This window comes from Vulpes vulpes, chromosome X (genome assembly GCF_048418805.1).
Source record: "Vulpes vulpes isolate BD-2025 chromosome X, VulVul3, whole genome shotgun sequence".
NCBI lineage: Eukaryota > Metazoa > Chordata > Mammalia > Carnivora > Canidae > Vulpes > Vulpes vulpes.
This window is the reverse complement of record NC_132796.1, coordinates 70,856,798-70,879,432: the sequence shown is the minus strand read 5'-3', so window position 1 is coordinate 70,879,432 and position 22,635 is coordinate 70,856,798. Positions and strand designations below refer to the sequence as shown.

At 46.1% G+C, this 22,635-nt stretch overlaps 1 protein-coding gene across 2 annotated transcripts in view; it reads left to right on the top strand.

Annotated features, from left to right (window-relative positions):
- Positions 1-9,955: 9,955 nt before the first annotated feature.
- Positions 9,956-22,635, top strand: part of PCDH19 (protocadherin 19) — a 124,516-nt gene continuing 111,836 nt past the window's right edge. For both annotated transcript variants that reach the window (XM_026006567.2, XM_026006568.2), the window contains exons 1-2: positions 9,956-12,877; positions 16,538-16,865. In XM_026006567.2, the coding sequence (XP_025862352.1) occupies positions 10,731-12,877; positions 16,538-16,865 (2,475 nt within the window). In that variant the 5' untranslated portion in view covers positions 9,956-10,730. The remainder of the gene's footprint in view (positions 12,878-16,537; positions 16,866-22,635) is intronic.

The window sequence follows — 22,635 nt, the reverse complement described above, 5'->3', positions numbered from 1 at the left end:
ATGTTCACTGGAGATCAAACAAGACTGAACAGGAAACCTGGGAGGGTCTTCAAAGGCTTCCTGATGACCAGGACTGCCTCTGGTAGGAAATCTTTGGTTAAATTCTATGTAGATCTCTTTTTCTCAAGAGAGGATCAGATTTCATTGATCTCCATGTTCCAAAGCGGATCATGAACCCTGCTGTTCTGGATCTGTGACAGCTATTTATTTCTTGTGGGAAAAGGAACTAAATTAAGCATCTTTATTTTACTCTCCTTGGCTAGAAAAATCTAAAGCTATATTGAAACAGGTTAATGGTCCACTAAGTAATATTAAAGCCCTAAGTTATAAAGGAAAGGAGTCCTATACGTGAATCTCCTGTAATGTACAAGTGAAGATGTAAAATTCAGAGTTGTGAATTCTCTTCTGACTCTTGTAGGTGATTACCTTTGCTGGGGTTTTAATCTGGTGGTTTCACAGACCATGAGATCAAGTATGATGCTCTATTTAAAAAACATATATATATATATATATATGATATTGTATTGTCATGTATGTATGTTGATATGTGTGCTATGATGATGTAACTTTCTATTCCCTTTACATTGGGAAGAGGGGTCTGTGGAAGATGTTTTCATATACATTGACATTGAAGAGAGACTATATAATTTTCCCCCCAGATAGCCCTGATCTCTGCTATGGAGCATGCAATTTGATTACCTTGCTAGGGTTTACTTATATCGCATGACTAACAAGATTATTAATAGCTATCAAATTATTCAGTTCCTTAAAGATGCAGTCACTGTGCTTCTCTCAATGGTTTCTCACAGCAGCAAATTCTAGGCTGATTAGAAATTGGCCACCAATTTTAATTTTAAGTATATTTCACTTAATTCAATTAAGCCCACTCTTGCTCTCCTGAAATGGCATCGAACATCAGAAGAGCTTTCCTGTCTCTCTCATCACGTCCTCCATGGTTGGAAGAAATAAGGCCCAGCTTTTCTCACTTCTCATCTTTGGGATGAGTCTGTCTTTTTCACTTTACCTTTTATTTCTGAATGACCCTGCTCTTGACCCTGAGCATGCAATCTGAGAGCTGGTTGGGGGTGGAGTGTGGGGAGGATGTTCTGAAGCTCAGCAGATGGATCCCAAGAGCACAATGGTTTACCAGCCCTCCTGTGATTGTTGCCAAACGCCTTCCTGTTTTCAAAAGTGTCTCTCCCCTGCTCCTTTGTTTTACTTTGCTAGGAGACTGCAGTTCTGATTTTGCTAGGAACCAAATCTCGTGTTTCAAGGAAATGCAGCTGCTTGTTTTGGTTGGTGGCTCGAAATAGAGAATTTTTCTACCCTCCCTCCCCAACCTCCCACCCATCCGCCTGTGAACCCCGTGGGCTGGCTCATCATCTCCTGAAGCATTGATTTCAGAAGCTGACTATTTGCTTTTGATTGTTTGGCTGGGGCTACAACGAAGTCATTGATGGATCTCATTTTGAGCTATCATCCTGTCTACTCTTTTCAGCCAGCCTTCCAGAACTTATTGCCTGTTCCCCCAAATGCAACTGCACAGCTAGACAGCAAGGTTTTCTCAAGTTCCACCTTTTCCCAGGGTAGAGAACACACAGAGCTCCATGGGCTTCAAGCTGGGCCCACTCCTCTCTAAGACTGCTAGTTGTCCTACCAACCCATCATTAGGAATGAGACTTAATTTGATCACTGCTGCCTAGGCTGTTAACCCTAAGTAGATATCGCCTGGTACTGATGTCGCTGCATTTTGTGATCTTTGCTAACGGAGACCAGCCAAGCTTAGCCCAGCTGGTGTCTCCTGTGGCACAGGGCGCTCTCACTTTCTACTCTTCCTAATTCCCAGCTTTGGGGAGAAAGGTCATTGGTTCTCTACGGCTGTTTTGGCCCCAGCTGCTGGCAACAGACACAAATTAATATGCTTTCCCTCCCCAAGTCCAGTGTACCAATATGCAAATCATTGGACTCCAAATCAGGATGCGTTCTCAGCTGGCAAGTCATTGTTTTCTTCTCATTCAGAAAAGGTACATAACTTCTTGGCTGCTAAAATTATTTTTCTCTCACTTCTGCTCTGTCTGTCCCCTTTGTGGTGCTCTCTTTGCCTCCTTCTGGGATCTCCCTCTTTCACTTTACTCTCCACTGCCCCAGGGCCTGTCAACCTGAACAAATATTATGCATTATGCTGTTAGTGGCACACGTGACATGCTTTTGGTACTAACATTGCCAGCCCAGGTAACGTAACTACATCTGTTAAATTGTCAGCTTGTCATGTTTATTAGTTTCCTTTGTTTCTTTTTTTAAATTGGCATTACCCAACTCATAAGTTTCCTAGTTCTGTGCAAAATCAAGTCAGTGGAGCAGCTGGAACTCCCAGGGAGCTACATAAGGCCTCACCTGAGTTATGGAAGAAGCTTTAAAGGAGCCAAGAGTAAACTTAGGCCTACCCTGGGTACCTAGAACTAAAGAGTATACAACAGGTCTGGTGTCCTCACTGAGATTGTCTTGGGCCCAAGATACCTACAGAAGCCCAGGAAGTTGGGTCATCAGACAGACTTTTGTGTTCCTCTGCTTACCAGTTCTTTTGGCTATTATTGTCTATTTGAACCCAATGCAGAAGAGTGTTAAGGCACTAAGTTCATACACTCACTCCAGCTCCATCACCATATATCTCTAAGTCTTACAAGATCTGGTTTGTTTTTTCCAGTCCTGTGGACATTTCCAAAAAGAACTCAGCCTCCAGTAAGACCAGACAACTAGATAGATTTTTTTTTTTTAATTTGGAAAGCTGATCTTCAAGACCTATCCTGTAGGGCTGATATTCTGGTCAGAGGTCTTTCAGCACCCTCAACCATTCCTTCTAGTGATATTTCTGCCTCTTTTTCTACCTTTTTTGCTTCAACCTCTCCAGAAATAGCAGAAGAGACTGTGAGAGAAGTCTAGGATGAGAGTCAAAAGCCAAGCCCTTGCCTGGAGCTCTAATCTGAGGGAGTTACACATGGTACAGAGGTTTCTAGGATCTACCTACTAGGTGGCAGCTAGAGTTTGGGGGAAGCAGTGCAAAAAAAATTGGCTTGCTGTAAATGAGGGCACCCCTAGTCTGTATATTTCCAATCATCTCTCTCTACCTTTATTTTTAGAATTCAATTTGTATTTCAACTGGTTTTTAAGGTCCTTTATTCCGTGATAGTTTTTTTCTGAAAGTTGTCAAGAAGGCATTTACTCTAGGAGTATGTGTGGAATATCACTCTTACCCTCCTCCTTGGGATGAGAGAAGCAGCAGTGTGGGAAGGCTGGGCATTATCTGATCAGAGTGCCTTTGAAGGGAGAGCTTTCTGTTTTCAAAGTTAGTGGTGGGGAACAATAACAGTTGGTATAAGTTTGCACCTAGAAAGTTAGCATTTGAGATCCACTGGGAGAGAATTCACATGAAAAGGTTGAGGCAATAATGCTGTGAGCCCAAATGGTGGTGTCAAAACATCACAGGTAGTCACTGCAGGGTAGTGCAGAAGGTGTTAGAGAGTGGTGTCATTTATTGAAATGTATCTGCTGATTTAGCCTTTGCTAATTAAATGGTCCCCATGATGTGTGTTTATTTAGGGACAGTTATGAGTTTTGCATCAGCAGGGGTTTGGCCCTGTGGGAAGTGCCATTTCTAAAGAGAGGAGATAAGCATGGTGGGGACTTGGGCATAATTTGTTCAGGGATGCTGGCCTTGTCAAACCAGGAAGACTGGGAGTGATTCGTAGGTTTCTGTCCCTTTTCCACCACTGTTCCCCATGTCTCTTGTATCTATTGGAAAGGGCAAGTGACAGGGCCATGGTGGACCATTGTAGCACTTAAGGAGTACTTTTCTCTTTGTTTCTCTGCTACAGCTCCCTGGGTGTCACTGTTATCTTTTGTCACAGGGTGGGAAGGGGGTGGGGCTTAGGAGGAAGAGGGAGGAAAAAGTGCAGGAGACCTCAAAGACTTTTCTTAGCTCCCTTCCCTAGTTTTCCTGGTATTTTAGAATGGTCAGAAACAGCATCCAGGATGGTGGAAAATGCTTCCCATTCCTGCCCAGCAAGTCTACATCACTGGATGCTGCTTTTAATGGCTTTCCTTGTGATGCCTGGGACAGTGTGTGTGTGTGTGTGTGTGTGTGTGTGTGTGTAGCAGGGTGAGGGGACTAACTAGAAATTGGGCAATCACTTTGGGCAGAAGGGAACAGAATTTTAGGAAGCCATCAACAAGATGCACCTCATTCTAGTTCCTCTTCTAGAAAAATCCATAGTACATAGAATTGTGTGCTATTAATCAACTGAATTTAAAACTTTATAAGGGCAAGGACCATTTTTTAAAAAGAATTTTTTTCAGTCCCTAACACAATGCTGGGCACACTGCCAGAATTTGTTGATTTCACAAGGGAAGTGGTTAAGTTTTGTGTAGTGAGGTCATCTTGGCAAATCATTGAACTGCTCTGCAACTTTGCTCCCACATATAAAAAGTCTCTTTACCTCCTAGAGATATTGTAAAGATTAAATAAGATGATGACTTTAATAATGACACTTTCCAGTATTGTGCTATGTCCTCTATTTTCTTTTTCATTTTCACTACTCTAGGCATTGTAACCTAAGTAAGGAGACCAGATATGCAGGCTGGCAAAAGTTGGACTTTGGCTATTTTTAAAATTTTTAAAATTTTTTATTGTATTCTATTATTTTTTAAATATTTTCTTTTTAAAAATGTTTTATTTATTCATGAGAAACACACACAGAGAGAGGCAGAGGCATAGGCAGAGGGAGAAGCAGGCTCCATGCAGGGAGCCCGATGTGGGACTCAATCCAGGGGCCTTCAGGATCATGCCCTGAGCCAAAGGCAGATGCTCAGCCACTGAACCACCCAGGCATCCCAAGATTTTATTCTTTTTTTTTTTTTTTTAATTTTTTTTTTTAATATTTATTTATGATAGAGAGAGAGAGAGAGGCAGAGACACAGGCAGAGGGAGAAGCAGGCTCCATGCACCGGGAGCCCGACGTGGGATTCGATCCCGGGTCTCCAGGATCGCGCCCCGGGCCAAAGGCAGGCGCCAAACCGCTGCGCCACCCAGGGATCCCCCAAGATTTTATTCTTTATTCATGAAAGACACACACACACACACACACACACACACACACACACACACACAGAGAGAGAGAGAGAGAGAGAGAGGGAGAAGCAGGCTCCATGCAGGGAGCCTGAAGTTGGACTCGATCCCAGGTCTCTAGGATCATGCCCTGGACTGAAGGTAGCGCTAAACCGCTGAGCCACCCAGGCTGCCCTTGGCTATTTTTTTAAATAAAGCTTTTCTTCCAAAAAGAAGAAGCTTCATCAGACAGCTGGTCAAATTGGTTGGGTAGAATGGAATGCCCATGAGATGCAACAAATGGTGAACTAGAAGATAATCCACATTTTTGCAGCAAAATCAGAGGGATGTGTGAGGGGGTTGGAGGAAACAGAGAAAATGGAGTTATTTGAAAGCTAATCTCCTTGGAGCTTGAAGCAAACATTTTTCTGCATCTCAGAAAGCTCCCTTAAACTTGTCATTGCTATAGTCTTCATATCTTTATATCTTAGTAATTACCATAAATTTTTACCTTTTTGAACAAAACCTTTTACCCTATCCTTATCAATCTCAGGACAACAAGAATTATCCTCACACATTGGGTCAATTTAAATGTAAGGATATCCCCATTTTGGTCTTCTTCCGCTGCCCTTCAGCATTGTTTCAGTGGTGAGGCTGAAATTTTAAACATCAAAAGAATCTTACCGATTTTGACTCTGGCTTTAGTGACTCAAAGGGCTGCCTTGGCCCAGAGAACTGGCCCAGGGTGCCCAGCCCTATAATTGGTATCCAGGGCCTAGTGTTTCTCAGCAAAAGTTGGATCAAAAATACTGAGGATTGTCACTAGATGTCCCTCTTGTGTCTCTAAAGAGGCTGAGGAGGCGGGGCTCCCTTCAGGATTGAAAGGAAGCTAAAACTGAGAGAACTTTTTTTTTTATTGTCCTCATCCAGAACGTTTTTATTAAGTTAATTAATAAATTCCTGATCAGGAAGATACTTTTTGCCACTTATTTAGCCAATAGCATTATTGGAGTATAATGATAAAGTGTGCCTATTAAAAAAAAAAACCCACACATATACTGGGAGCAAGTGGTGTTAGGATTATCTGTAGCAATAGATTGGGAGGATGGAAGAGCTTTATTTTGGAGGGGAGGTGTAACTATTACTTCGAGCTTGAGAGTGATGTGAAAGAAAGAAAGTAAAGGCACAGTCTTCTGCTTCCCTCAGAGACTGGCTTCCATAAAAGTGGTTTGGTATAGCTGGAAGTACTTGGGGTGCTCTGCTTGGAAAGGAGGGGCACCTGGAGTGTGAACAGTGAGCTGGAAGCAGGGAACTCGATGCCACCTCCTTAGTGAAGAGCACGTTTGTCTCTGCAAATGCAGAACATGTCTTTACAATGTGATTTGCAATTACAAAGGTAATGACATTGTACGTGAATTGAATTCTCCTATTTATCTTTAAAAGACAGCAGAATATAGACATTCTATTAGCACTCCCCAAAGTAAGAGGTCCGCAGCCTTCTTATCTTGTGTGCATCTTCACGGATGCCACGGCAACGTTAATCATTTTACCTGAGTAATTCTTCCATTTCTCATTACCTGGGGGATTGTTAATGGCTGAGACTACTTCTCAGACTCTTTGCTCCCGCTCAATCAAGCCGTGGAGGCGCCAGTTTACTTTTATTGATCAGTGGGTTCCTGACAGCTTTCCCCCCCAAGGAAGCAGCATCATCGTTTTTTAACTTAAAGGGGAACAGATCGCCTTAAAGTTTACAGCTAAAAGCTTCTAAGCATAGCATGCAAAAATTTTAGCATGCTGCTAATTGTTCTGTTTAAATAGTCCAAGCAATATTTCAGAAAGCTGCCAAACTCCGAACTCACATCCCGTGATCAGATAGCAAACCCATTTCAAATGCCTTTTTAGGCCTTTTTAATTAGACTAAGATGCACTTCATTCCTACTCCACTCGCTGACCTCAAAGGTAAATAACTGTGATAAATCAAATGATGCCCTTTCTTTGCGGAGGTCTGAGGTGCGCCCATGCTGTCTGCCATGTTGTACTCTCCCCTACTAGTCTCCCATTTCTACAACCGGGTCTGCAGAAAACTGGGAGGACCACTGGGTTCCCTTGAGCCACACCTCTGCTGTCCATGCATCTAAAAGACCAAAATTAAATGATACTCATTGGAGATGCTTCGACTTTTCGTCCTTTTGTTTTGGGCTCAATTGCATCCTAATGTGAAAGAGTGAAAGGATCCCCACACAGAAAGCAAATCAGGTTCCTCCCCGCCCCCCCCCCCTCTTGGTTTCTGATGCATGTTCAGGGGGTTGTAACCTCACTCCTGAAATAATTCCTTTTTGTAGGAGGAAGGTGTCTTCTCCGCACCGCCCCTCCCCGCCCCCCACCGTAAAGGCTGCTAAACTACTTCTTCTTGGAAGGAGAAATATTATTTTAAAAGAAGCTGGGTTGCTTTCTGCAAGAAGATGGCATTTTTGAGAAAACCTATTATGTTTCCAAATGCCCTTTCCCCTTTTCTTGTTTAATGTTTTTAAAGGGCAACAGTGAATCTCATTTTAGGCCCACAAGCTTGGGCCAATGTCGCTGGGGCTAATTATGAGCTTGCTCACCCAAGACTCCCAAATATCCGAGACGACTCACTCAGAAGGTAGGTGTACTTCAGGAGCCAGTCCCCGCCACTCCCAATCTGTGATAAAACAAAACAAAACAAAACAAAAACAAACAAACAAAAAACCCAACTTGTTCAGCGGGGTGATTTTGATTCTTCCGGCTGGTGACCTTAAGTAAGAGCCACAGAACGGAGCGCGGAGGAGTCGCCCTCTGTCCTCCCGGCATCTTAGTCTGGAAGCTGAATTTAACGTCAGCCCCAGCCAGGCCGGCCTCCCGTTTCCCGGTACTGGCACAGGCCGTTGCCACCACTGCTCGAGAGTAGCTGGCAGTCCCCCGGGGCTGAGACCCCGCGGGAAGGCCAGGGTGCTCCGCACACCGGCGCAGGCTCCAGCTGCCGGACACCCCTATGGGGACTGCGCGCCCCCCTCACAGCTCCCGCAGGGCTGGGGGCTCTCCTGGCATGGCGCTGCTCCACGGCGTCCGTTCCACCCTCTCTTCTCCAGCATAGTTTATTTATAGGGAGCTAAATTCTGCAACAGCATGGAGTGCGGGGTGACCAAATTCGTCCAGCCGTCTCCCCGGTTCATTCCCTGCGACACAGACCCCATTTGATAAACAAGCATCAGACAAGAGCGAACCGAACCGGGCCAAGGGCCCTGCTCTGGGAGAATATGTGCTGCGTTTGCCGGGGAAGGAGGGATGGAGGTGACGGTCCGGGAGGATGGCCGCCGCGGTTCTCAGCTGAGGTGAAGACTCACCGGCCAAGAGCCGGATGAATGACCACCTCGGGGGCGCCTTCTCCTTTCCTTTTTCTTTTCAACATCCGAGGAGAGGAGAGGAAGACAGAGAAGCAGACAAAACCCAGGGTGAAGAGACAAAGAAGGAGGGGGAGGGGAGTGAAGAGAGAATATGAATATTATAGTCAAGCTATGAGCATATATGAAGGAGATGAACACGCCGAGAGACACAAATCCTCATCCTCCCTGCAATCTACAAACATGAGAGGTGCACAGCTCCTAGGGATGCTCGGCCGCAACACCAGCACATCCGCCTCTCCACTCCACTCAGTCCTCTAGCACCCGCCTGCCCTGCCCGCCTGGCCTCCTCAGACTCCCGCCCGGGCTCCGCCGGCTGGGGTACCACTGGGTCCCGCCCGTGTGTAAGTTTCCGGCTGGCCCCGCCCCGTCCCGCCCCGCCCCCCGCGCCTTGGCCCCGCCCCAAGCCCAGAGCCCGCTGGGCGGCGAGCTGATTGGCCAGCGCCTGGCGTAGCCCGGCTCGGCAGCTCGGGCTCTCTCTGGCTCTCTCCAGACTCCACCGCCAGTAGTTTGCGGCATCGGGAGCAGCAGCAGCAGCAGCAGCAGCAGTAGCGGCAGTGACGGGCGCAGGGGGAGACCGACCAGCGGGCGCGGACGACAGCACAGCTCCAGCACACCATGCCGGACTTGCCCAGAGGGCAGTGGCACTCGCGTCTCTAGCGTTGAGCTCAGCGACGTTGCGGCCGAGCGCATTCACCGGAGATCCAAAACCTCCCACCTCTGCTTGCTCACACTCAACACTCACAGTCCCTGCACCACACACTCACTCTTCCTCTCTCACACGTTCACACACAGCCAGACAGCAAGATAAACCTCCCGAGTGCGACAGCGTCCAGGAGGGAGGGAGCCCAAACGCAGCGTGGCCAGCTCCTCTCTGGGAGGATGGAATCAAGCCGCTTCCGCAAGTAAACTTTGGCGGCGACATAACCGTCGACCGTGGCAGCTGCTGAGGCGAACCTTAGCGACATTCGACTGAGCTAGATGGATTTCCTCCCATAGCCGCGGCGGCGGCGGCGGCGGCGGCGGCGGCGGCGGCGGCGGCGTCGGCGACGGCGGCGGCGGCGGCGGCTCAGAACGACACCCCAGCCTAGACCAAGGAAGAAGGTGAAGCCCCGGGTATTCGCGGCAGCAGCCCCGCCTCTCCTGGCCGGTACTGTCCACGCTTTCCTTCCTCTCTTCCCCATTCCCCGCCCCCTACCCCCCACCCCCGACCCCCGGGCCTTTGGAAAGAACTGGACTTTGATTTTCCTGGATAAATCACTATAGCCTCGTTTTCACAAACTTGACGTGGAGGCTCGGGCTGCGTTGGTAACTTTGATTTCCGAGACGCAGATGCCCGCAGTCTAACTGCTCTGTGGAGGGGACTCCGAGCCCACCTCCAATCTTGGACAGGCGCCCGCCCCCCAGCCATCTGAAGCCAACCTCAGCGCGAGGGAGCGCTCTCTGGTCTCAGCAGCCTCCCCCTCTCCCTTCCCCCTTCTTTTGCGGGCCACAGGACCGCCATCCGGCTCAGCTGGATACCTAGGCGCCTGCGGCGCTTGACAGCAACTCAAAGTCCCACCTTTGATAATCCTTTCTCCCTAACAGACCTTGAAAAGGTCAGCGTGCCCCCCCCCCCCGACCTGGGAGGGCGCGTTGCAGGCGGGTTCTCTCTCCGCAGCGAGCCAGGAAAGCTGGAGGGAGGTCTTTGCGCATGCCAGGTGAACAGAGAGCGCGTTCGCCAGCGCCTGTGCGGGTGCGCCGCGGCGGGCCAGGCAGTGCCTGAGAGGCTGCACCCCCACGGTCCTTCAAATCTTCGCCCCAAGTGCGATCCAGACTCATCCTCCCGTCTACCAGGCAGCTCAGACGGCGTCCGACCCGCAGCCCTGCGCCGCTGCGGCCAGTCGAGCCTGGCTAACTTTGAAGGGGGAAAACTGAGGAGCCGGGCTGGAGGGAGGGGGCTCGGGGCCGCGCGGCTCTCCCTTGGTCCCCCGGAGCCCCCAGGGCCCCCGACAGTCCCCTCCGAGTCTGCTGCAACTTCAGCGTTGGAGCCGGCGCGGGTGTCTCCCCCGCGCCGCCGGGCCGCCCTGCACGGGACTCCTCCCGCGGCCTCCGGGGCCCCGGGTTGCGCGCAACAGGCGGCCCGACTCGGCGGGAAGCTGGAGCGCCGGCGGCGTCGGCCTCGGAGGGGAGTGGAGAGGCGAGGCCAGGCAGAGCCCCGCGCAGCCATGGAGTCGCTCCTGCTGCCGGTGCTGCTGCTGTTGGCTGTACTGTGGACGCAGGCAGCCGCCCTCATTAACCTCAAGTACTCGGTAGAAGAGGAGCAGCGCGCCGGGACGGTGATCGCCAACGTGGCCAAGGACGCGCGCGAGGCAGGCTTCGCTCTGGATCCACGGCAGGCCTCTGCCTTCCGTGTGGTGTCCAACTCAGCTCCGCACCTGGTGGACATTAACCCCAGTTCAGGCCTGCTTGTCACCAAGCAGAAGATTGACCGCGACCTGCTGTGCCGCCAGAGCCCCAAGTGCATCATCTCGCTTGAGGTCATGTCCAGCTCAATGGAGATATGCGTGATTAAGGTGGAGATCAAGGACCTGAACGACAATGCGCCCAGCTTCCCAGCAGCACAGATTGAGCTGGAGATCTCAGAGGCGGCTAGTCCTGGCACGCGCATCCCGCTGGACAGCGCCTATGACCCGGACTCGGGCAGCTTCGGCGTGCAGACGTACGAACTCACGCCTAATGAGCTGTTTGGCCTGGAAATCAAGACGCGTGGCGATGGCTCACGCTTTGCAGAACTTGTGGTGGAGAAGAGTCTGGATCGCGAGACACAGTCGCACTACAGCTTTCACATCACTGCACTCGACGGCGGCGACCCACCGCACCTGGGCACTGTTGGCCTCAGCATCAAGGTGACAGATTCTAATGACAACAACCCGGTGTTTGGCGAGTCCACCTATGCAGTGAGCGTGCCAGAGAACTCACCTCCCAACACACCAGTCATCCGCCTCAATGCCAGTGACCCAGACGAGGGCACCAATGGCCAGGTGGTCTACTCCTTCTATGGCTATGTCAATGACCGCATGCGCGAGCTCTTCCAGATCGACCCACACAGTGGCCTGGTCACAGTCACCGGTGCCTTAGACTACGAAGAGGGCCACGTGTACGAACTGGACGTGCAGGCCAAGGACCTGGGGCCCAACTCCATCCCGGCACACTGCAAGGTGACCGTCAGCGTTCTGGACACCAATGACAACCCACCAGTCATCAACCTGCTGTCAGTTAACAGTGAGATGGTGGAGGTAAGCGAGAGCGCCCCCCCGGGCTATGTGATTGCGCTGGTGCGGGTGTCTGATCGAGACTCCGGCCTCAATGCGCGCGTGCAGTGCCGTTTGCTGGGTAACGTGCCCTTTCGGCTGCAGGAGTATGAGAGCTTCTCCACTATCCTGGTGGACGGTCGGCTGGACCGCGAGCAGCATGACCAGTATAACCTCACAATCCAGGCACGCGACGGCGGTGTGCCCATGCTGCAGAGCGCCAAATCCTTTACGGTTCGCATAACCGATGAGAATGACAACCACCCGCATTTTTCCAAACCTTACTACCAGGTCATTGTGCAGGAGAACAACACGCCTGGCGCCTACCTGCTTTCGGTGTCAGCGCGAGACCCCGACTTGGGTCTCAATGGCAGTGTCTCCTACCAGATTGTGCCGTCCCAGGTGCGGGACATGCCTGTCTTCACCTATGTCTCCATCAACCCCAATTCCGGCGACATATATGCGCTTCGATCCTTCAACCACGAACAGACCAAGGCGTTCGAATTTAAGGTTCTGGCCAAGGATGGAGGCCTGCCTTCGCTGCAGAGCAACGCCACAGTTCGGGTCATCATCCTCGATGTCAACGATAATACCCCGGTCATCACGGCCCCACCCTTGATCAATGGCACAGCCGAGGTCTACATTCCCCGCAACTCCGGCATAGGCTACCTCGTGACCGTTGTCAAAGCAGATGACTATGATGAGGGTGAGAATGGCCGGGTCACCTACGACATGACCGAGGGCGACCGCGGCTTCTTTGAAATAGATCCGGTCAACGGGGAAGTCAGAACCACTCGCACCTTTGACGAGAGCTCAAAGGCTTCTTATGAGCTTATTGTGGTGGCCCATGACCATGGCAAGACGTCTCTCTCTGCCTCTGCACTAGTCCTAATCTACCTGTCCCCTGCTCTCGATGCCCAAGAGTCCATGGGCTCGGTGAACTTGTCCCTGATTTTCATTATCGCGCTGGGCTCCATTGCCGGCATCCTCTTTGTCACTATGATCTTCGTGGCAATCAAGTGCAAGCGAGATAACAAAGAGATCCGGACCTACAACTGCAGGTAGAGCCAACTTTTTTTCTTTCCTTTGTCTTAGATGAAAAAGGTGTATCTGTGTCTGTGTGAAAATCCCAGTGCTTTTGTTTACTACTTAAGTGCGTGCTCTGTATATACTGTGCTTCTTGGAGGGGGAAAGTTTGTGGAAGTCCAAGTTGATAGATTCTTTTGATCTGACAATGTGCTGGAAGACAATCATTTACTGTTCCAGTGGTGGATTCTGTCACATAATGATGATGAGCAGTAAAGCAATGATCATTTTAAAATTTGCGCAGCTGTCTCCATGAAGTTATGTCAGGAAAAAAAAGTGAGAGAGGGAGAGAAGGAGAGAGAGAGAGAGAGAGAGAGAGAGAGAGAGACTATTTTCAGCAAAACCACCAAGTCCCACAACTTGATTTGAGGGGCACAGTGTTTTGAGGACAGATACTGAAAGGAGAGGGAGTGCTGCTGGTTGCCTGGTCCTGTTGTAGGGATAAGCTGAAGAGACCTGTAATTGGGTCTCTAACGTAGGAAACAGAGAGTTGAGGGAAGAGAAAACAGGAATGTGTGGTGAAGCAGGTGACTAGTGTTTTTACAAAGTGTGTTCTTGGCTTGTTTTGTATCCATTCCCCAGACATCTGGCTAGTAAGGTGAAATTCTACCAGTCGCATATCTTTTCAAATATCTGGTTGGTTGGTGTGGGTAGAGACCAAACATCTCAATGAGGGATAGGACTGCTTCCAGATGTTGCAGTAAAAATAGCAATCTTCTGGAGCTGATGGTGTTTTTCTGTATTGTGGGTTTATGCTGTGGCATTAAGATCTGGTCCCTACCAGTGGATGTCACTATGCGTTATTGTGTTACACTTTTTCTTGAAGTGTATGCAGGGTGTGTGTGTGTGTGTGTGTGTGTGTGTGTGTGTGTGTGAGAGAGAGAGAGAGAGAGAATGAGAATAGAAATGCAGAAATTAGAATGACAAGTAGTATTTTAAAAACAAGATTTCCTGATAAACACATTAGAAGGTCTTGTTGAAGCCCTTCCTTACAGCTGGATAGAACAAATTAATCTAAGTATTTCTGGAGTCCAATTTAGGATAATACATGTAATTTTTTTCCAGCAGTATCTCATCGAAATGGTTGAAAAAAAGAAGTTGTTTCTTTAGTTTGCTGAAATCAAATGATGGTGCTGTTTCCAACCAAGGTGTGCATGTGCTTCCAACACACCTACACATCCAATGTGTCTTTTGTGCCATCTGTGCTTGCACGTTAATCAGTCAAAATATGTTCCTGTAGGTCCAGTTTGTATTTGACACCATCTGAAATGCACACTGTTGTGAATTAGAGCCCCCTGAATATGTAACAGCCATGCAATTATTGTTTCCCTTTTACTATTCTCTGCATTACACAAGTTAGTAGACAAATGCTAACCACACATGAATATCAATCAGGTGCCATAAAAGAGCAGCTGCAATGCCTCATAAATGCTTTAATCCTGTTACTAGTGAAATGGCCGTGACTTTTCTTTCCTTCAGATCTGAGTCATTTCAGATGGGAGAAATGGAAATTAATATTTCTCTTACCTTTGAAACCTGTGACTGCCAGTGGCAATTTTTACAAGAGAAAAAATGCAGGGTCTGTAAAATTTTATTTATATGGAGATAATGATAGAGTAGACTCTTTTTAAGCCATTTTCTTACTGTAAAGTAACTGTATAAGACCCTTTTCTTGATGAAAAACAAATCATCCTGAAATAAAGATAGTGAAGGCTTTGCCACTTCTTGGTGATGTATGACTAGAAGTGAGAGCTCTTTCAGAGAGCTTGTCAGGGAGATCATTAAACAGGGAAGAAAGCATTTGAAATTAGAGAAGGAAAGAGAGAGAGAAAGAAAAAGAAAATCTCAGTACTCTCCAACTTCACTTACATGTGTATTTTGTAAAGAGCTCTGTTCCCTATGATGGTTTGGGATTAATGGAGTACAGTTTAATTAAATAATTGGTCAATACAGAAAGGGCTGCTCAGTGAATGCCTCAGCTAAGTAATTGGACGGGGCGTTGCCAAACTTAACCATCATGGGTAAACAAAATCATTAAAACTTCCCATTGCTTCTGTAAATAGATTAGAACAGCAAATAAACCCTAGTCCTGAGGTCTTTGGGATTTTATCTGCTCCCAAACTCCAGTAGCATCAGCTTGCCATCACTGCAAGTCTGCCGGAACATAGAGTGAAAGGACGAGGGGAACATAACTGCTCAGCTCTAGGAACATCCCGGGGACAGAGTAAGAATTTGCCTCTAGAAATAGGCAATCTCCCTGTATGCTCAGATGTTTTAGAAACCTAAAATTCAAGAGCCTGTCTTTCCCTGTATTAGGCAAGAGGTTTCCTTTTCTCAGCCTCTCGGGAACCTCTTCCTCAAATGCATTCATTTATGAGACTTGCGAGGTGATCTGCAATTGCTGCTGAATTGGGCTCCGTTTTTGTATTCAGACAATTAGCTTTGTTGAACGAGAATACAGTCAGAGTCTTTCCCTTGTAAAGATCAACCCATATAATTTATTAACCCTATTGTTTTGCTGATTATTGCCCAGAAATTGAATTTTCAAACAATAAGGTGAATCATTATGTGCAAAGTAGTAAATGACTTTGAGACTCTGTCTACATTTTAATGTATTTCTTTTGACACGTCTCTTAAGGCTTGATGTCTTTGGTGCACATTGCTGGGTCTGTGTCAGTGTTAATTAAATTGAGCTCTTTATGTTCCAGTTGCAGCACAGCTGCTTGTAGGTACACCTGAATGGAGGAAGGATGCTGAATGCACTAACCTTTAAATTCCTTTGCAGTAATTGTTTAACCATCACTTGTCTCCTCTGCTGTTTTATAAAAGGACAGAACAGCAAGTGTCTGCATTGCATCTGGGTTTCTCCCATTAGCAAGAAGCAAGACAAAAGGCAGAGGAGAAAGTTAGCCTAAGGGGAAAGAGGTAAAAAGCATTTCCCCTCATTCAAATGGGTCTGGCTATCAGATTTCTCCTGGAGAGGAGGGGGCAGGGTGGAGAATAGAAGGGAGCAGGGCTAAGGCAAAGGGAAGGAGGGAGTGGAGGAGAGAAGCTGAGGATCCCTCAGATGATGGCGTCTGATCTCCTGCCCTAGTCCAAAACTGATCAGGTCAATCAAAGGGGAATCCGACTGAAAGTGTTCATTCGCCACATGGCAAATACCTGGAGGAACTGGAGAGGAGGTTTTTGTTTTGTTTTGTTTATTTCCTTCCATCATTTCCTCTTCTGGTAAATTAATACTTGCTTTGGATTTCACTCAAGGGTTCTTTTGGGTTCCAGGGGAGCTCCACATTTGAGCATTCTCATGCTCTCTCTCCCATAGGCTCAACTTTCCATGTCCTCCCCACCCTTTCGAAATAGACACTCACGATGAGAAATTCCACATCCAAAGTATAGAGACATTTTTGGGGGATGGAGGAATAGGAGCTTTGTATGTTTAATGTGAAAACTGTATGGCCCTTAGCTTGTTTTCACATGTGAACAGCCCAGGGAGAAACCCAATGATGTAATGCACCAGAATAAGAAAGAAGCTGGAGCAGAGGTGGGGTGCAACCCTCTAGGGTGCTTAAGATTTATTAATCAATGCATGGTTTGGGAGGGCCTTAGCAATACATGTTGCCTTTTTTGTCACATAGAATCGCTGAGTACTCCTATGGGCATCAAAAGAAATCAAGCAAGAAGAAAAAAATCAGTAAGAATGACATCCGTCTGGTACCCCGGGATGTGGAGGAGACAGACAAGATGAACGTTGTCAGTTGTTCCTCCCTGACCTCCTCCCTCAACTATTTTGACTACCACCAGCAGACACTGCCCCTGGGCTGCCGCCGCTCTGAGAGCACTTTCCTGAATGTGGAGAACCAGAATACCCGCAATACCAGCGCCAACCACATCTATCATCACTCTTTCAACAGCCAGGGCCCCCAGCAGCCAGACTTGATTATCAACGGTGTGCCTCTGCCTGAGGTGAGTGCCAGTGTGGGACTCCATAAGGTCCTCCCAGACCCCTTCTTCATGCTACTCCGTGGACCACTTTGGTCTCTTTGCTGGAGAATTCTCTGGCAGGGATAGGGAGAACTTCTCTGCCTAAGCCCATTTCTGTAGTCTGGGTTTGCTACTGGAGTCTCTTGGGGGCAGAGGGTAACCCAACATATTGGGCCTTTGCAGGAGTGGATGTTGGGAGTGGGAGCTCAAGGGGTCTGTGCCTTTGAAATCTCTGTATAGTCTTCTGGCATAATGTGAATTTGCTCCACCTGTTGTAAATGTGGTGCGTTTGCCAGCCATTGGTACCTACACTCCAGTATAAGTGGCAGAGAGATCAACATGTAGTGTTAAAGATGGGTGAACCCTAGAATGCTCAGGGACCAGTTTCCCAGTGTGAGAGTGATTCCGCTCCAGGAAGCCCCTTTTTGCTTTTTCTCTGGCCATGTATATGCTTTGCCAAGAATATGGATGGGTTGGTTAAAGGGAGGCAAATGAAAAAATTAAAAAGCCACTTGGCCATTTCTTGGTAGTTCTTATGGTGACATCTGACAAACGAGGAGGTGGAAACTGTCACTTATTAATGAACATTTCAGAAATTAACTATGATTTGAGTTAGCTTTGTTTCTCTTTACCAGGTATGAATGTTTAAAATGAAGCATTTTTTTTTTAACATTGTGTGGTCCGATGTTTGCTGGCTCTTAAAATACTTCAGGGTAGTAGGGTGATAACACAAATGATGGTGGATGGGTGGGTGAGTGGAAGGCTATAAGTAACAGTTCTTAAGTTGATTTCATTTTTCCACGAATTGCTTCAGCCCCTCTTTGGTTGGAAATTTGATGCACTAGAAGGCAGATGCCCTCTTCCAGGCCACTAATGAAAGGAATATTGTATATTTGAAAGGCACTTCCACATTTTTTGAAGCACCTGCACAGCCCTTGTCTCTTTTGATATTTGCAATACTTATCTTGATAGATTGCCCTTCAGTAGATGATGAAACAGAGGTCCAGAGATGGTAAAGGAGTTGTTCAGACTCACAAATTAAGGCATAGAGAGACAGAGAGAGAGGAGGGGAGTAGGGAGGGAGAAGCAAAGGGAGAGGCAAAGAGAGAGAGATGACAGACAGACTAGATCTCAGGGCTCTGTAACTCTCTGGCAAGTGTTGCTTTGGTGACACCTTCCTGTCTCAGAAATTATTCAGCCTGACATACTTAGGCTATGATGCATATAAAATGGTCTCATAGTATTTGTATCAGTTTCACAGGGCAAAGGGTTTTAGTACTACCCGAACCAATCGCTTTTCTTAGTTTCCTGGAAAATAATTCTCATCAGAAGTAATTGGACCAAACAGCAGTGCTTTTAACGAGAAACTGATGATATTCTGCAAGCAACAAAAGCACCAATATTTTCAGTCTATAGCTCTATAAATAAGGATTTATTGAAAATCCAATATCATGCTACATAGACACAGTTATAATCATGGATATCAATATATACTACTAGGAACTAGATCATAGACTTTTTGGAGGACTACTTATGGACTACTAAGAGTTCTGCAATGGAGAGGAAGAGATAATGCTATGTAGTGGAATCAGGTAGACCATGATTTTGAATCTGGGAAAACCTTTTGGTATGGAATTCCTCTGAGTCTCTCTTTCCTTATCTACAAAGTTGGCACCCCTATTGTTGTGCAAGGTTGGTCCAAGGAATAATATGACTTTGTGTAATGTAAAAGGTATGACACGTATGTGTTCTCTGAATCATAGATCTCATCACTAGACAATAATTGGAGAATCCTTTATAATGGCCTGCACATCAGAGTGTGTCCCTGTAGACAGTGTAACTTAAGAGGATTTTAAGTTGGTTTTATATAGATAACACCTACGAAGTGGTGTGGTTGGTATATTCATTTTGGGCATTAAACAATGGAGGTGAAAGGTAGCAAGGTTATTGGTTATTGGTCCTCTATTGCTTGTGGAGATAGACCAGAATAATCATCTGAGTGCTTGGTGATTATTTATGTAATCAATTCAAGGCACTAGAGAAATGTGAACCCTGGTGCTTATGAGATATTTGGAGGAGACGGGAGACATATGACTGTCTGCATGGTTTACCTAAGGTCTTGGTGTTCTTTTTGATTTTCCTATAGGCAGAATGAAATGAAATATTGCTTGAATCATTTAGAAAAGCCATTGAAAGTCTGAATTCTGATCCTATCCCCAACTTACAAAGCCACATGCTCTCCTTATGTAACAAGATCATGGAGATATGGTGTCTAGGGCTACTCAAAGGCCAAGGCAGTGTGTACTAGACATAGTGAGGTTAAGTGTGTATTTCCAGTGTGCAGTCCTGTAGAGAGAGTTCAATGAACAAACCCACTCAGAAAGAGGAGAGACCCTCTCACAACTGAGCACAAATCAGGCCATTTAACCTGAATCTGTCACAAAGTTATGCATGGGGAGAATGACACTTCTTTTCTTTCCATACCAGAAGCGCTTGAACGTGGACTAGATAGAATAATTAGGTACAGTGAAATCTACAGAAGAGCAAGAATGGTTGGTTCATACATCTATACATTCAACATTTAAAATTTGTTAAAGGTCTACTTTTTTCTGCTCTAGGCTCTGGTGTTCTAGAAATGAAAAAGATGTTCTCTAGTCTCAAGGAATGCACATTTTAACAGGGGAGACAAGCAAACAAGTGATTTTCAGTATGGAATGATTTATGCTACTTTGCGTTCAATAAGATGTTCTCCATTCATAGGATAGTGATATCCTGATATATTTTCTACCTTCTCTTTATATTTTCCTGTTAATTAATTAATCTATCCCAGAAACCGCCATTAATTAAGAAGTTATAACAGAGTGGTAAGAGCTATGATGTGGTAAATATGAGATTCTTTGGTCATTTCTGTATTCAATCTTATGCTGCTTACATTTTTCTTTATATCATTTCATTATACCATTCTTTTATTTGTTCATGAATTAAACCCAATAGCCTTTGTCGCACACTTAGAATGTACTAGACACGGTACTGCTTGCCCAGTATCCAAAAATAAAACACTTGATCCTTGACCCTAGGGAGTTTACAAGGAGACAGACAAGTAAACAGGTCAATTCAATTCAGGATAACATTTCTTTTCTGAGCATATGTTACATTATTGCTCTCCAGATTGGGACCAAAGTACTTACACATTAGGTTTTTCTGCTGGGCTACCTTGTGACAAACCCACCCTTTTTGTTTGCTGCAGTCAGTTACAAGGCTTACAATGACATTGTAAAGGAGTCAGATTTTCTTCCCTTGTAGCACTCCATCACACTTTGTCACCATGGCATTAGATATCAGTAAGCATTATTAGAGGATCCAGTGTGCTCAGCTGTGTGGCAGGTACCATGGGGATCCCAAATAAATATGAGATGCAGCATCTGCCCACCGAGAGTTCAGTCTGGTTGGGGAGCTAAGATCGTCCAGTGATTTCCCTGCAAGCAATATAAGAAAGTCTCTAACTATATGTTACTTTGTAGACTTCTTAGTACTCCCCTTCTCTTTCTTCCTTGGCAACCCTGCTATCATTTATATGTAGACTTACCATTCAGGTTCAGTGTTGCCTTGTGGGTAACTTTTGCATCAGTGTGCAAACTTAGCCACATCTGAACGTTGTTGGCTCTAGAAACCAGAGGGAATGTAATGTTAAATGCAGTTAAGTGGATAAGGTAAAGGGAATGGAGCACTAGGCTAGGAACTCAACCTTTTAGTATCACAGAGACTGTCTTGCCTTGAATAAAGTATCATTATTCATTGGTCTTCTGATGTTGGCCAGGAAATCAGCTATGTGGATTTTGTGGTTTTGTATACAGATTTGAAGTGGGAAAGTGGAGGATCTCCTTGCTGTTTACAGAAGAATTTTGTAGAATTAGTGATGTCAGGTATCCCTTAAATATTTTAAATCAAAGGGTGAGATTTGCGTTTCTTGGCATACTGGTATACTTAGTCCATGGATTTAGTATATGCATAAGTGAATGTATGTGTGGTGGGAGGAGAGTGAGAAGAGGGGAAAAGAGATTGAAAAAGAAAGAATGGATGAGAGGGAACAATAATAGGTTTGCCAGTTTGCTATGATTTTTCTGAAAATATTCCACCGTTTTTAGAGTCTCCTTATTATGGCAAATACTTTTTCTTCCAATGTTATGAAATGGAGACATGCCTACTGGGCACCCCTGGTTGCTGGAAAGTGTTACTCCTTTGTTCATCAGCATCCCTACATTACCCTTTTTGTCACCCAAGCTGAGATCATAGCTGGAGGAAGAAAATGCAATTCATTTCTTCTACTGCTAATGGAGACTTGGGTGAAACCTCTTCCTGCCGTTAGGAGGGGTCAAATGGCCCAGACAGTCTCTTTGGTGAGGCATTTTAAAATTTTAGTTCTCTAATGTTGAATGCTTCTGAGCTGACACTCAGAGTGTCATAGTGGGTAGAACCATGCTGAATTCTAGCCATATGTGTATGGGGATTTATAAATTCATTTTTTATTGGTGTTCAATTTGCCAACATATAGAATAACACCCAGTGCTCATCCCGTCAAGTGCCCACCTCAGTGCCCGTCACCTAGTCACCCCAACCCCCCGCCCTCCTCCCCTACCACCAACCCTAGTTCATCTCCCAGAGTTAGGAGTCTTTCATGTTCTATCTCCCTTTCTGATATTTCCCACTCATTTTTTCTCCTTTCCCCTTTATTCCCTTTCAATATTTTTTATATTCCCCAAGTGAATGAGACCATATAATGTTTGTCCTCCGATTGACTTATTTCACTCAGCATAATACCCTCCAGTTCCATCCACATCGAAGCAAATGATGGGTATTTGTCGTTTATAATGGCTGAGTAATATTCCATTGTATACATAGACCACATCTTCTTTATCCATTCATCTTTCGATGGTCACCGAGGCTCCTTCCACAGTTTGGCTATTGTGGATATTGCTGCTATAAACATCGGGGTGCAGGTGTCCCGGCGTTTCATTGCATCTGTATCTTTGGGGTAAATCCCCAGCAGTGCACTTGCTGGGTCGTAGGGCAGATCTATTTTTAGCTCTTTAAGGAACCTCCACACAGTTTTCCAGAGTGGCTGCACCAGTTCACATTTGTATGGGGATTTAGATTTTGGTTTCAAACTCTATCTTGAGTTCTCTCTGTTGCTCTACCTTTTACTAGCAAATGGTAGCATCTTCAACATGAGACATTCTGAGGGTGTATGTGTGTTCTGCTATTGACACAGAGCAATTTCATGAGTAGCCGTGGAAGAGTTTGCGGACTAAGGAGGTATGTGGCAGACCAAATTGAATACTTCAAATTATCTAATAGGAAGTCTCAGTGTGTGTTATCTCAGTGTAGATAATGAAACTAAAACATCAGTTAGGCTTTGAAGAAAAATAAACAGAAAGAAATAGCTCAGCATACTTTGGTCCCTAAAACAGTTTTAAAGTTAGGGATATGCAAGGATTTGAGTGAAACTGGGTTAAGGAACTAGAAAAGCAGCCACAAACCTATTAGATGTCAGATTCAGAAATCTGACATTCAGATTCAGAAATCACTGGGAAATTAATAGGTTTGGTGAGGCTGGTTTAGATAGCGAGGAAATGACACTGCCTCCAATTAAACCAACAAACAGTGAGGGTTTTTTTTTTTTTTAATTTTACTTTTCTTGTTTCAACAGCATCTTGGAACCATCTAAGTCTTATCCCTAAGGGTCAAAATAATC